The following is a 15,847-nucleotide window of genomic DNA, read 5'->3' as shown; positions in this document are numbered from 1 at the left end:
AGCCTGTGAGCAGCAGCTGCAGTCCTCTGTCAGTGTCACATTGGATACACTCTGCCACAGTATTGCTGTCACTATATTTTACTGCAGGTAAGGTGATTTAACATTATGTACTGTATTTAATGTTACCAAAAAGACTGCAAGTAGGGGTTCATGGTGGTGGCGATCATATCTACAATCAGATCATCCTATCGGCACCCTGTGAAATTGGCTACCCTGTGTCCTGAGCAAAACTTGACTCTCTCTCTTTCATTGGTTATGTGCGGAGGATGCTGATGTGAAACTACGGCTGGGAAAATTTAAATTAAATTAAATAAATGTAATATTTATTTACTACTACCACAACTACTACTACTACTACTACTATTACTACTATAACTACAACTACAACTACAACTACTATTACTAGTACATTAATGGGAAAACAAGCCAAATATCATCTTGACATTGACAAAGGCTTAGATATTGGCATTTGCTCTGAACATCATTGATCACCAAGATCATCAGCTATCGGCACAACCCTAGTGGATGGCATAAACGGTGTAAAAAGCATACTGGTATTGATTTGCCCTACTGTATGTATTTGCTGACCGTTAGAGCCCTCAGAGATCTACAGTGGCAATGACGTAACTACTGTTACCATGCCTAGTCTGCTGGAAAGAAGATGATTCGCTGAGAGCGAATCGTCTGGAAATCGTGCTGCTTTGTTTTGAAACAAAGACACAGCTGAAAGCGCTGCACACAACAGAAAGAAGAAGGCGTTGTTAAGAAAGACTGGTAAACCTCCATTATATGGACATGGCTCGGGTTGAAAAAGTCACACAACGAACAGAAAATGATAATCAGCAAATTATGAAGGGCCAGCAGTGGTTGGAAGTGGTGGTAATACAAGCAACTTTTTCTAGGAAGGTAAAATAATTCTTCCCATGCAATATATTTCTCATCCCAGTGTTTTACCCCTTCAGAAGATTTTATATTCAGATTTTAAGAAAAACAAATATACAGAGATACTGTTATGACTGTAAATTTTAGGCCATACCGCCATACCCTATTTGCAAACACATTGGTCATGGAGAGACAGTGCTATCTGTGTTTGCAACGTCCATCTAGCCCACATGATAATTCCATTTAAACCTAAAATGAACATTCATTCTAGGCATTAGACAATATGGTGAAATTAAAAGAATACACTATAATAATTCTTTAAGGGGTCTACAGGTTTGGATTTAGGCAATACAACAACTACTCTGCATCTACTGCTGAAGACTTTGTGTGATGTACACCGCAGTGCAGATGGGTCCTCACTGAAACTGGACACCCAGAGGAAAGGCCTCCACTAGACAACAACCTGCTGCACATCAATTGAACTGTTGGCATTCTTAGACGAAGGTTTAGGCCTAAATCCAAACCTGTAGAGCCATTAAAGGATTTTATACTGTTAACATTAATGCCATTTTCTACACCATCATATCTGCATAAAAAAACTATTTCAATTCTTTCACTTTATTTTTAGATTTTGGAGATCAAACTAGACTTTTGTTATAAGAAACTCCAGCTTAACACCTTTTCTGCAAAGCTCTCGATCAGCATCAGACTCAGATCATGACCAGAAGGCCTGATCTGAATCCTGATCTGAATGGAGACACAATCCTTAACCCTGTTCTCCAATGTTTCCCGCATAGTAATTAGAAACTGAGGAGGAATTAACTTACATTTAAATGATATGTTCAGTCTTGATCCTTCACCACCTTTATGTACCTTAAGAGATTTTAAAATGTGCTTCACACAGGAAGGATTTTTTTAGTGGCAGAATAAGAGACTCTTTGTGGAGTATGGACACACTGTAGATATCTGCTTCTCTAAGTTGTACTTTGGTTTATTTTGGGGAAGACACCAGTTTATTTCTGGGGCTTGAACATATATCATCAGTGCAGGAGTCAATCATGGCCTGCCTGAGGTCCCCTGACATGTCCAGAGAAAATATCATAACGCCTCTCCAGAAACATACCAAGTTCTGACTGAGTGTGACTGAATGTAGTTTAGTCAGGAAATCCCATCACTTAGTCTGCACTCCGATGTGATTCGATAAGGTAGCTGTTGAAATGAGGTGGTTTGAGAAGCCCTGGTTTGGTATACTGTGTTGGTAGACCTGTAGTCTTCATGCAGGATCTCAGACCAAATATAGAACAGATGTGACAATTTAAATCGCCCAGGTTAACCTCTTAAACTCAGTACAAACTCATCCTGTCCAACTAAACACTGTTCAAAGAACTGTATTTTACATTCTAGAGGAGATTCTTCAGCGGTACTAATAAAAAATAAGTAAATGAATTAGTCATTGAGGAGAAAATTAATCATCAATCTGTTTTAATGACCATAAGTCATTTATCAAGCAAGACTATCCAACACTGTAACTGAGTATATTTAGGTTTTGGACTGTTGGTCAGACATCTCCATTTGATGGACTGGTGCAGCCTTAACAAAAACTCACTGTGTGTTAACATTGTATAGCTTCTATAAAAATGCACAATGTTCCTGATACTGTCAGACAGAGTGGAATGAGATTATTTCACACACCTTAAAGCTATTTAAGGGGAAATGATAGGGATACTAAATCTTCATGGGTTTTAATGGCGATTTTACATCACATAGCTAACAATTAACTGGTGGCACGTCACTCCAGATTTAAACAATTCACTGGGCTGTTATAGTAATTTCAGCATATCAGCACATATATCACGACATAGAAGATGTAAACTAGGTGGTAGCAGTCAGTGTGGGCCAATGACAAAAGCTGAAAATGGGTTGAAATAACTGCTGCTAGCTAGCTACCTAATAACGGTGGTTTACCCGATGTCCTTCCAGGTAGAATTATAATGAAAGCCACGTCTAAGTGCTGCCGCTTTAAAATGAGATTGGTGGACCGTTACCTTCCATAAGAAAGATAAAGAGGAATGGGTGAGTCGTGGGGGAAAAAAAAACGACATTCATCTATGACACATCACATACCTGTACGCAGCCACGGCTCGGCTGTTCAGGTACTTCTGGGCAGTCATGACACCAACGAACAGGAAATTACTGGACCTGGAGCCAGGTTTCTCGGTCACCGGTGAACCGTTATCTTGCGGTGGCCATAACACTCCGCTGTATTCCTTCCTCAGACCCCCGTTCAAGCCACAACCGGCAGGGTTTGCTTTTCGTTTCTGTCCAGCTTTCTTCAACTCGGTCGCCTTGGGTAAAATGAGTCTGGAAGCCAGGGTGAACCCGACAACCAGTCCCAACAGAACACTAAACCATGCTCTTCGGCTTCGACCTGCCATTCCCCAAAACTTCACCAGCTCGCCGCGTATCTTCACTGTATCCTAAACGACGAAAAACAAACCAATAAGCAAAATAAAAAATGAAACTAAAACAATAAAAACCGGATCGGAAGAGCTCCTGTGTCTCCAGAAAACCGGGCTCACACACACTCTCTCATGGTAGAAAAGCCCTTTTCTTCCAGTTGCCTACGTAGCATCACAGCAGTCTCCTTGAAGCCGCCACCTGAACCGTTCTCTGTCGCTTCTCCCTCTGATCATCAAACTGTCCGTCGCGATCGACCATCAGCAAACTTCAACGCCAATCGACAAATGCAGCACCTCCTTTCATTGCCTTGAATAGCGGACCCATTTTCGCCATTATCTCGCCATTGGAAGGATGTCAGACATCGAGATAGCTGTTCGCGAAGGCTTTAACATTGATTTGACCCAATGGAATTTCCGTAGCAGTGCTCTGACTGGCTGGCTGGATGAATCCCTCCGAGCTATTGGACATAACGATGCAGCGTTCATGTGACATGGGAAAATTCCGCTGCACAGGACCACCGAATACATTTGAAGCATAGACCTTGTGTTAAACTTGGGTTAGTTGTTTGTCAATTATTAAAGCTTTTATAATAACAACAACACCAATACAACAGCAACAGTACTACCACCACAAACCATTATTATTAATAATAACCATGACACTAATATTCAAACTGGACTGTACAGCGCGATATTTTGTTATTCTTATTTTTAGTTGAATGTGTATTTCTCTTTCTTCCTGAAAACTATATGTACTAACGATATGATCTTTATATTTTATGTGTTACTTCATATTATTACTAGTATTATTGTAACACCAGAATTTATTATATTTAGCCACGACTTTACCGAGTAGTAGGCCCCTGTAAGCTAAACTGGACAGCAGAAATTAAAATAAATGAAACCCCCAGGCCTGTGAAACCCCATCCTATGAAACAGAAATGTATCGTGAATATTGTAAAGATGGAATATAATTCACACAGTTGTAGTGTATGTTTTCCTCTCTATATGTGAGGTGTAAAGAATTTATTTTATTTTTTTATTTGCTACTTTTATCTACTTTTGTGCTACATGACAGAAAACGTCACTAAAGTTTTTCCATGTGGAACGTCCACAAACGCAGCACGACTCTCAGCCAGCTCTCTAGTCTCGAGCTCCCCCACGTGGTTCTCGTCTTGAGGTTACCACTTTTTTTACGTTTCAGTCTTTTTTAATAAACTCGGAGTTCTTTCAAAGCCATCAAATTATCTCAGTGATGAATTGCCACCAGGTGGTGTTCCTGAGTTTGACGCGTACAGCTTTAGTTCTTATTGTGTAGCACAAGTTTTCAATGGCAACAAGTTGAAGAACAAAAGTTGTAGTTCAAAGTGTTACAGTATCTTCAAACCATTCTCAACACAACAGTCTGTTTCAGAGATAGACTTCCTTAGTGTATGTGCACAAACTACCAGACTGCCATGATTTTGTGTCCTCAAAACCAAAACATGACAGTGAGTAATAAGTGAGCGTGCATTCATGTGCATAGGCTACGAGTGTATATAAGTATGTATTTATTTATTTATAATGGAATTCTCTTTAATTTCATGCCTGGCATGCATGCTTGCATGATTTTATATGTACATACATGCACAAGAGTGTGCACAACTGTTAATACAACATTAATGCTTGAATCTGACTGAAAGTTCAGAAGGGGCCCATTTAATAATAACATATAATTTATAAAAAGAAATCTCCATCAAGATATTTATCACAAAACATTGTTTCCATATAAGTTTTGTGCTGTTTGTTTATGTGATGTATCAAACATTAATATTGAAAATTACACCCAGGCATGTCAGGACACTCATTATAATTTTATTGTCCACTCCAGCACCTCCTGACCAGTCACAGTTAGGTTACCAACTTAAATCATGGCATTAGGCTAAAATGTCACAAAGTTAATTTTTTGAGTTTTTTTTTTTTTTTTAATGAATTTTACCTGAATGTAAATCAAACAGAGGAAGACCTAAACTAAAATGCTTAATCCTTTAACACAGGGTGCACAACCTGAGAGGAAGTTTTGGGAGGAAGTCTCTAACAAATTGGAAGGTACAATCAAGACAGTTCAAAGTAAACTCAGAGAGGATATATGGATATATGAGAGGATCGCAAAGTGTAAGAGGCCACAAAGACTACAAAGCAACAGGGACTCTCCGAGTAGGTGAATTATCAGCACCTGGGCCGGAATGAAGCAGCCAACTGTGACAAATTGTGGGTTATACTCTGAAGAGAACCAGGGTAAATACACATCAAGTATGTGTTATGTGTACTGTGTTGGCATTTCTCACAGGTGGGTCTCACTTGTCTGCCTACCTGCTGGCACATGCTTTAGCAGCCTAAGACTGGTGATATTACATGTTTTTCTTCTTGTCATCAAAGCCCATGTGCAGACGCAAACCAGCACCTACTGACAAATACTGTGCATGTGTTAAAAGCCTGATACAGACTTCCATTGTTGTTCAATAATAATAACCATCAACACATCAATGAGCCAATGTGTAGCACTGGCTGAGATGTTTGTTCATTTATATAAACATACACTGTAGTTTATTTTGACTCAATCCCACACACACCGTCCTGCTGCCAGAAATATTGTCCAGAGGACCAAATGAGGATTAATCAGCTGCTGAAAATAGTTCCTGACGAATGCACTACTTCCTGCTGTTAAAGTAAAATCTGCTGAAGGCTACAGTGTCCAACATTTTTAGGAAATTACTGAGCTTAGAAATAATAATAATAAATGTACTTGTGAGCTGTTTTTAGAGGTTTATGTCTTCATTAGGAACCAAAAGGCTTTGAGGGTTAGAGCCACAGAGAGGGTAGAGAAGTGAGAAAGTGTTGAGAGACGGACTAACACATTGTTGTTGTTGGACTTTTTAAGTGATGTCAACTAGAAAAATAGTAAATAAACGCCATCTGTAAGACTACATCTGTCACTGGAACAGTGACAGATGAAACAGAAGAGGAGAAACCAGGGCAGATCGTATCTCTCTTTTAATAAGAGAGAAATCATAACACAATCTACTTTTCTGTCTTCACTGGATTATGGAGATATCCTGTATGTTCACTCCTCTTAAATCACCTGACATTATTTACCACTGTGTCTTCCAACCCATTGCATAACACCAGGCACAATGAGTTATATAAAAAGATCACAAGTTATCACTGACATCTGTGTTTTCATTTATAAGATTTTGCCATCTAAGTTGATGAGATTTTAAATAACCATGATCAGATCACAGGATGTGTCAGCTTGAAAGTTCCTCATACCAACTCTGAACTTTGACAGACTGGAATGAACTGTAACATAAAGTTAGAGACACTGAGGGAGTGTCAGTATTAATATTTGTAATGGTTTTACTCTGTATGTCTGTCAGTGTCAATCTGCCAGGGTGTTGTATTGACCTCAGTTCCTCCCACTCTGTACACCAAGTATAGTGCACTCAGCAGAATACACATCTTTACTTTGTTTAGTACTGAGTCTAAAAGACTAAAAGAACAACCAGGACCCCTGTGCTGGAAAACCTGGGCCCCACTCTCTCTACATGATAGGGGCCCAGATTAGGAAATAATGCCGGGCCTGACTTAATCATTTCAGGCCACATTGTGCTTTAGTGTTGAAAGTTCAGCAACAAATTATCCTGTGGAATATTTGACCACTAGTAAATCTATGGAGCAATTTCTTACTACTCCAGCGTTTTTGAGCACCGAAAACAGACTTTCAGAAACACCGCTGGACCCGTTTTAGGTTGAAAACTCCGGGTTTGCATTGTAGTCTGGACGGGTGAAATTGGAGACCTTTTGGAAACGATGACATAGACACCCACGGCCGCTCCCTGATTGGGTCTTATCAGCCTCAACTACAAGGGGTGAAAGCAACATCCTTAACGAATTACAAGTGTTACTGACCTTGTGTTTGCAGTAAGAAAAAGGAGAGTGCTCGATTGTCAAGATGAATGTATAAAAATTAATGTTTCTGTGACAACCCTTTCTGAACAGGCCTCTCCCTGCAGGAGCCTGATGGGTGGAGCTGGTGGCAGTCTGCCAGTTTTTTTTTTCTCTCTCTCTCTCTCTCTCTCTTAGCTTCCACCCTGTTTGTTTTTATTGTGTTTTGTTTGTCTTTGGATTTATTTCCTTTTTAGTTGTGTAAAATAAACTTTAATAAACTTTTTAGTTATAACTCGTGTGTGATCTTCACTCCTTTGTCCAGCCTTGAGCCGGGTTGTGACACTTTCAAACTTAAAAGAAAAATCAGCTTTTCAAATGTTTTATGAGGAAGAAAACTCATTCAACATGTTTGTCAGACCTGAAGGACACACCCCTGGTGACCGTGTTTTTATTGCATAAAAATGAGAGTAAATCTATAGACATACCTTCCTTACATTTAGATACAGAGGGGTGACGAATTATAGGAAAAATCAACATAAAGTGCCCTTGTGAGGTCTCTACTGCAGGATGAACACCATTCATCCAGAAGATATTCCCTTATCTGGTGTTTTGATGATGGTGGTGGTGGAGAGTGCTGTCTAACATGTCGCTCCAAAATCTACCATAGTTCAACTGGAGTGAGATCTGGTGACTGAAGGCCACAGCATATGATTCACATCATTTTCATACCCATCAAACCATTCTGTGACCTCTCGTTCCTTATTGGATGGAGGCACTGTCGTCCTGTTCCTCCACTCAGTTTTCAGGTTTGTCTTTTAATTTGCCACCATCTGCAGATCAAAATGTTTGTAACTATATAATCAGAATGTAATATTTCTTGTACTTAACGATTGCCCACCAGCTACAGCTGCTGTAGTAATATAAGCTCTAAAGCTATGGCGGTACACATAGGTAAACATATTAAAATATATGAGAAAAGACACTGACTGTGAAATTCATCAGCCAAACCTGGTGGTGAAGAACCATTTACAGGAACGGCTTCATTACAAGCTTTCAATTCCACAATTGATTCAAGATGATCATATTGTGTTTGATGCTTAACGATGCAGCAGCACAGAGAAATCAGAGAGTAAACAACAGGAAATCAAACAGGAGCGCAGGTAAGTGCTATTCATAATGACAACTCATCAACTCCCATTAGAAATAAGGAGCCAGTTACAGAAAAAAATCATATTAAAGTGTGGACTTGGTGACATTGTCAGCTTGGTTCAGTCAGTCAGTGTGCACATCAGGACGTCAGAGGTCAAAGGTCATACAGACCGATGTCTCTGACCTTCTTTAACCTCATCCACCGGATGACGGCCCCCTCCTGCCAGGTCTCCAGGAGCAGGAACCTCCTCCCTCTCCAGACAGGGGATTGTAGTCTGAGAAACACACAGAAGCACAGGATGCAGACTGCTGTGTACGACACGCACACACATTAAAGCCTGCTAACCCCTCCAACATGGAAGAGAAGCATTGTGTGGAAATTAGTGCAAAGATAAAACTTTACTCAGGTGGGTGTGTCACCTAAACATTTTATTTTGAGAACAATTTATCAAAATATTACAGAAGCCAAACGATCACTGCATGCTTTGGGGAAATGAACCACCAGTAGGTCAGGGCAGATACTAATTATTGACTTAAACATGCAAAACTGTTGGTATGGTCCTATAAAATCCCTATAAAATCTTGCTTTTTCTGAGGTCTAGTGGTTTAACTTTCACCTTGTTTCAGTGAAGTCGAAGTGTAGGTTTGGTTACAAGTTCACCTGAGCACACTTCTGACCACACCCACCAGTGATGTTGGCTGTGGTCAGAGGGGAAACACAAACTTCCAACCAGAGACACTGCTGTTCAGTCTGGTCTTACAGGGCGACTCATCTCCACAGTCAGTTATGTACAAGTGGGCCTGAAGTTTTACTAATGGACCTTGGTCCACCTCCATCTGATTCTAGTTTAAATGTTTGTATGCACAATGATTTGGCTACAGTTACAGTTACACTTATGTCAGATATTTTTTAAATGAAAAACCATACATGGGAACGAACAGCACTCAATTTACTGCCTTAACTGGCTGTTCCCCTGCTAAATATTTAAAGCCTCAGTGTGTGAAGTACATACCAGCACTGCGAAGTGACTTCTTGTCCGTCTTTGGTTTCATCACTGTTGTTGATGAGCTGGCCTCTTCAGTGGTCTGCAGTGATATACATTCATCAGATACAACAGTGAGGGACCCACACTGATGTGAGTGTGGTTGGCCTTAGTTAAAATCAATTTGTTCATTTCCTTTGTTCAATCAATATTATATATGCAAGTAGTTCTCTAGCAGAAACAGAAATGTACAGTATGTCAGTGACAACAGTTGCGTGACCAACTATAAAATAACACACTAAAGTGATGTTGGCATTAAAAGCGTTCAACTGGCAAAATTTGAAGGCTTTTGTTGTGCCAACAGATCAGCTTGAAAATTTTTTTTTTTACTTTATTTTTATAGCACCTTTAAAAACAGAGTTTACAAATTTTACAAAGTTATTTGACAATCAAAGGAAATGCAGTAATAGGCAAGAGGGCCAGAAGGCAATATTACAGCAGAAAGCTGGACTGTAAGGCCAAACAAAAGCAGGACAGAATTATGGTAAAGTTTAAGATGGAAGACAGACAATATACTTCAAAATAAATAAGGACAATTAGAGAGAGTGGATGCCATATAAAAGCAATAAAAGGACGATAAAGATAAGACATCAAATAAAAGCAAGTCTAAAGAAGTGAAGAAACCACCGATTATGCCTCATCTCCTCCACGATGTCATTCAAAAGACAAGCGGCCCTGATGGCAAAAGCACAGTCACCTTTAAATTCAAGCCTCAGCTTTGGAACTGCCAGAGAGGCCATACACGAGGCTCTAAGTTGCTCGTATGAGGTTAACGTTTCTGTTATGTAGCTCGAGGCTAGGCTAGTCAATAAGGAAGTTTCAATGACATTCATTTATTTTCAGTCAATCATTTGTTAAAAGTATTATGAATGTATTGAACAGTGGTGTCTATCAAACTGAAATGTGGGCTGACTGTGTCATTACACCCCTGTAATGATGCACAGTTCTGTTGTCCACCACTTGAAGGAGAGGGAATTTAATTTTGGTCTTTTGTGTGGATGATGAACTTTGAGAGAATGATCTGAAATTAATCAAATTAATTCTGTTCAATATTATTTCATTAAATCTAAAAGACAAAGTTATAGAAGAATAACTCACCTGAGAAAGTTTTGCAGTTCCTTTGTAACTCTTCCCCTGTTGCATACTCTCCCATACCTCTATTTTCTGCCTCCTCTTCTCCTCTTCTTGCTGTTAAGAAAATAAATCCCGCGGTCAGTTCAGGTCTAACATCACGGGTAGATCATTGTATTTGTTTCAACAACCTCTGTTTCATTTCTGCACCTGTTTCTGTTTCTCTCTGAAGACGGCTGCTTTGGCATCCAGCTCTGCTTGCATCTTTCTCCGAGCTGCTTCCATGGCCTCTTGTCTTCTCGCTACTAACGCAGCATCTTCACAAAAAAATAAAAATCATTACATTTAGCCTTCACTAATGAGCAAGGAATCACAATGCAGAAACTCTTAGCTGATAGAAAATTAATCAACATTTTTGATGATTAATAAATGATATTAGTCTTGAGACACTTATCAAGAAAAGATGCCAAACTCCTGTGATCTGAGCTTTTTTTTAGTTAGGTTACCAGTGAGAGAGAGACAAGACAGTTGGGGGTGAGATGGAGGAACCTTCTGGAAGGCAACCATCTCTGCAGCTCTCCATCAATCAGGCCTTTATAACAGAGTGACCAGTCTGAAGCAACTTTGAGTAAAATGCATATAAAAGCATTTAAAGTACTCTGAGCATGAGGAAAAAGATTCTCTGGTTTGATGAGAACTGAACTCCAAACACCAGGTCTGATGAACACCAGGCACTGCTCATCACCATCACCAGGTAGCAACATCATGCTGTAGGGGGTTTCTCAGCAGCAGAGACTGAGACACTAGTCAGAACTGGGGGAAATATGAATGCAGCCAAGTACAGAGAGGTCCTTGAAGAAAACCTGAATGAGACTGGGGCATGAATCCACCTTTCAGCACGACAATGACCTGAAGACATGAAGCCAAGACAACTCAGGATTAGCTTCAGGACCAAGTCTCCGACTGTCTTTGAGCCAAGACTTAAAACCCATAGAACATCTGTGGAGAGACCTGAAAACGGCAGTTCACACACACTTCCCATCCGATACAAGAGACCTTGAGAGGATCTGCCAGGAAGAATGGGATATGACCCGAATCCAGGTGTGCAATCTGAATACTTTCTGAAGATTAATTTCAGCATCAAACATGTTAACGAGTTAACCTCTGTGACCAATAGAGGTTAACAATAGGGTTGAGCTGATGTAAAAACTTTCAAACCGGTTTGATATTAAACTTAACATTGGATTGGACCACTGTACCAACGTTTACCACTAGGTGTCACACTTGACTCAGCAGATGTTCCTGTGTGGAGCATAATGAGAACATACTGAAATCTCATGTTAATCATGTTGTCACATTGCATATTACTAATCCAATACTAGTTGGAGTTACGGTTGCCATCAGCACAGGATGCTGATGTAACCTACTTTTTAATGTGCAATTCAGATGGAACACAAACTCAAACCGGTTTAAACTCCTACCAGCAAAATCAGAAATGGACCCATGTGTTCCCTATTGAACCATGTAACTTTTGGATTTGTTCAGTAACATGTTCACTGTGTAAACCCTCACATGGTAAATATTTGAAACACACACCAAAACCTTTCAAACATACATGAATCAGTTCAGATTTCACTTCACTTGATAACAAGTTCATCTTTAAAATCAACTGTTAAACATGTGTCTCTACAGTTGTTGCAGTGGTGCAACTTGTCAAATGAAGTTTACAGGTGCAACTTCTGACTTCTCAAAACAGCTGGTGCCACAGGCATCAGAGTGGCTCTAACAGAAGGGAGAGGGTGAATTCGAGGAGGTGATTCGAAGTCTCACATCAGCTTCAGATAAACTTTATAATGCATCTTTGCAGAGAGTGAAGACTGAGTCGTGTTCCAAAGGAATCTCTCGACAGACAGTATGAACAGGAACAATCATTACAGCCACCAATAACTCTGTCATCATGCATATGTAATATTCACTATTATTGTATTAACATAGACCTGAAAAAAAAACCCAAACTATCCTTTAATGGCGAAGCCACAACAACTTTTACACATCATTTCCCAGAAAGATTGTTCAGTCCCACATTGTGCTTAGAATGCACCTCTTTACTATGAAATTCTCTTTCACTCCATTCGATTAGTTTTTACTGATCTGACCGTTGTCTTGGTAACTCTGTATCAGGTATAGGTAAATGCTGGTGCTGACCTTGCTGTGTTTGTGGGGGTGAAGTGGGGCGGCTCTGGCTGGATCTCCTCTTGCTCAGGTACTGGATGAGCACGTAGACCAGCACAGTCACAACCAACAGGTGCCAGCCATACTGGGAGAGAAGGTCTCCCACTGTGAAGGGGCAGGAGAAAACATGTGATGTTTCTTGTTGTAAAACAACTTCTTACATATGAAAATATATAAATAGATTAAGTATTCAGAGGTTAATAACCCAGATCACATTTATAAAAAGGAACAGGAATGACAGGAGACTATCAACTAAAATAATAGAAAATTAGATGATAATAATAGATCTTCATTCATTAATTTCATAAGTTTACATAATATTATCTACAGAAAATGATGATGATATTTATCAGATAGCTAGCTTGAGAGACTGTATAAGCTAGATTCAAAATGATGGTATAAAGCAAAGGATGACATTGTTGGTTTTATTCAGATTGTAACCATGTTTCTCACAGTAATGAATACATGTACAGGTATACATCTTTTCAAAAAACAAAAAAAAATTCAGTGTGGTGAACTGATGGTAAGATAAATGATTTAGGTAGAAACACGCGTTACTAAAAGTTAGACATTATATTTCAGTTTAATTTGTCATGTCTTGACATCATCTAGCTGCCGTAGCTACAGAGAAATTACACTGGAGTCATGCTATATCAGGCTGGCAAATCAACTAGCTAGCTAGCAACTGGTGTTTTTCATAATGATACTAAGTCGGCACTGTTGGCTGGTGAAATCAGAAGTTAAGTCGATCCAGTAAACAGTAAACACGGTGGTCATGTTATCACGTCAACTTACCAAACAGGCTGAGGGAACCTAGGTCCTGGTTCTTGAGGGGCGGTTTCTCCACTTGAGGGCGGCCTTCATCGACATCTGTGATCTCCACATCCTCCATCTCACACAGATATAAACGCTCCCGTGCTGAATAACAAACGTTATCGTCTCTGAGGTTAGTTGTCGTGTTGGCGACTACTTCCTATATCAGCCATCTTTGATAGAGCTGTACGCAGAGCAGCATGAATGACGTGTTGGTTAGTCCTGTGGTTCGCCCTCTTCTTCTGTGGTGTTTGTTGGCGGTCAGCAAACCAGTTTATAGGTGCGTTACCGCCACGGACTGGACTGGAGGCAGATTAGGAGATTGTGCGGAGGAAAAAATACATATATGTCACCGTTTCTTCTCATGTCATATTACTCCATAATCAACTCAATCAGATATTTTCAATTTCATTTCAAATAGCTTTATTGGCACGAACAAAAACATATTGTCAAAGTAATTTCAAGAATATTAAAATACATTAATTGTTAAATGTGTCACAAACTAATAAAGTCCTTGTTTGATTTTCATATAATACAATAAAATGCAATATAGTTGATTCAATTAATATAATAATAATCAATTAATCAATAATAGAATCAATGGACAGCTTCAAAGAATAGTAAAAGCAATAGGGGAAAACATTGTTTTTGTTCTTATATTTCTCCTTATATTTCAACATTTTTTAATTTACTTATTTATTCCTTTATTTAATCCTCTTTATATTTTCTTATGCTTTTACAGATTTATTCTTTTTTATGAAACTCCTATGAACCATACCTTTTTGCTGTCTAACTTGTTACAAACGCCATACCACAGGGTTATTTTTACACAGGTGACACTGTTCCACTGTTATCATTTTTTAAATCAGTGGAGTGCATAATTTATCCCCGTGCTTGTGTTGTGTTGTTTTCTGCCACATGGGTGCACTGTTTGATTTTACATCTCTCAACTATGCTTTCTGCTGACCACCAGTTAGTGATCAGTTAAGAGGGAAATTGCCTCCAGGGGCCCTGGACTCCAGGTCCCCAAAAGTTTATTGTGTGTCAACTGGTTTTTGCTTATTTAACTGAAAGTTTGATTGGGAATATGCCACATTTAAACACAGCTCCAGCTAATCTGATAGGGGCTGTGTTTTAAGACCTTGGTTATTTTGCACAATACAAAATGAATGTGTGTTAATCACCAGAGAGTAAACATGGGCTAAGGTAATATTCCAGCATAGAAAAACTGTGCACATTGTTAGAGTTAGAACAGCAGCTCGTTTTTGCCCTGGGCAGCCTATTGTAGCTTCAGAGTAAACAAACATTCCTGCCTGAACTGAAAGACGTTTGAATACTGAATCCATGTCACACATTCATTGAAACCTTCCAGGGCATCTGTAAAAGGAACAAAGTACGAGGACGAGTCTGTGCATTTCCTAGAAATGAGCACAGAGATTACAGCTTTTACTGTCACTGCTAATGCACAGCCCCCTCCTCTGTTTACACCAGCAGAGATGATACAGCTCTGACCATTAAAAATGACCCGATGTGGATTATGTGGGTGATCATAGAACAGATCAAAATGCAGACAGATTCTAATCACAGATTTCCTTCAAGAAAAGACGTGTTCATTATGTCTTAACACTGCATGAACAATCCAGTGTGCAGAGGACAGGGACCAGACAGCTGTCAATCAAACAGCAGACACCTGGACACCTTTAGTGTGTGAGAGGGGATTTTCTCCTTTAAGCAGTTTCTGTCAGATGGTTTTTCTGCTCCACCAGTCATTCACTCACACATTGTTTCACTTCCCTTTAAGAAGCCTCTCATGCACATCAGCACAGAGACAATCATCATACAGTTTGACCTGAAACATATCAACACACACTGGAGATACAAGAAGATGATTTTCCAACTAACATAAAGTTTCCTGGAAAAACATTTACGTAACTTTAATTTTCAGAGGAAACACAAACAAAAACATAAAATAATCACACAACCATCAAATGTGGAATTCAGTCATTGTTTAAAAAACTTTGTAAATGATGAAAACCACATAGGAAACAATATATAACGCAAGTAAAATAGAACTGAAATTTGATCTTTTCTACAATTAAATTTCAGCATGACAGGAATGTGTAAAGAAACGTTTAGTAAAGCTGCTCTGAGTTCACCTCCATGATGAAGGAGGAGAAATAAAAACATAAATACTAAAAGTGTCAGAAATGAAAAAAGATCATTTTATCTGCTGTAAACATTTAGGAATTAAATTTAAAACATTACATTACA

The 15,847-nt window shown here is 39.2% G+C and overlaps 2 protein-coding genes across 2 annotated transcripts in view; both read right to left on the bottom strand.

The window, feature by feature from the left end:
* Positions 1 to 4,639, bottom strand: part of chsy1 (chondroitin sulfate synthase 1) — a 69,256-nt gene extending 64,617 nt beyond the window's left edge. The window contains exon 1 of the mRNA XM_056380838.1: positions 3,007 to 4,639. Coding sequence (XP_056236813.1) covers positions 3,007 to 3,317 — 311 coding nt within the window. The 5' untranslated portion in view covers positions 3,318 to 4,639. The remainder of the gene's footprint in view (positions 1 to 3,006) is intronic.
* A 3,037-nt stretch (positions 4,640 to 7,676) lies between these two features.
* selenos (selenoprotein S) lies at positions 7,677 to 13,812 on the bottom strand. The gene is made up of 6 exons (XM_056380859.1): positions 13,559 to 13,812; positions 12,737 to 12,868; positions 10,742 to 10,848; positions 10,559 to 10,648; positions 9,431 to 9,503; positions 7,677 to 8,692 (listed from the first exon to the last, which is right to left on the bottom strand). The coding sequence occupies exons 1-6, from the start codon at positions 13,653 to 13,655 to the stop codon at positions 8,613 to 8,615; spliced, it is 579 nt and encodes a 192-aa protein (XP_056236834.1). The 5' UTR covers positions 13,656 to 13,812; the 3' UTR covers positions 7,677 to 8,612.
* Between the last annotated feature and the right edge of the window lie 2,035 nt (positions 13,813 to 15,847).

This window comes from Seriola aureovittata, chromosome 1 (assembly GCF_021018895.1).
Source record: "Seriola aureovittata isolate HTS-2021-v1 ecotype China chromosome 1, ASM2101889v1, whole genome shotgun sequence".
In the NCBI taxonomy this organism is placed as follows: Eukaryota; Metazoa; Chordata; class Actinopteri; order Carangiformes; family Carangidae; genus Seriola; species Seriola aureovittata.
This window is presented reverse-complemented; position numbering and strand designations above follow the sequence as displayed.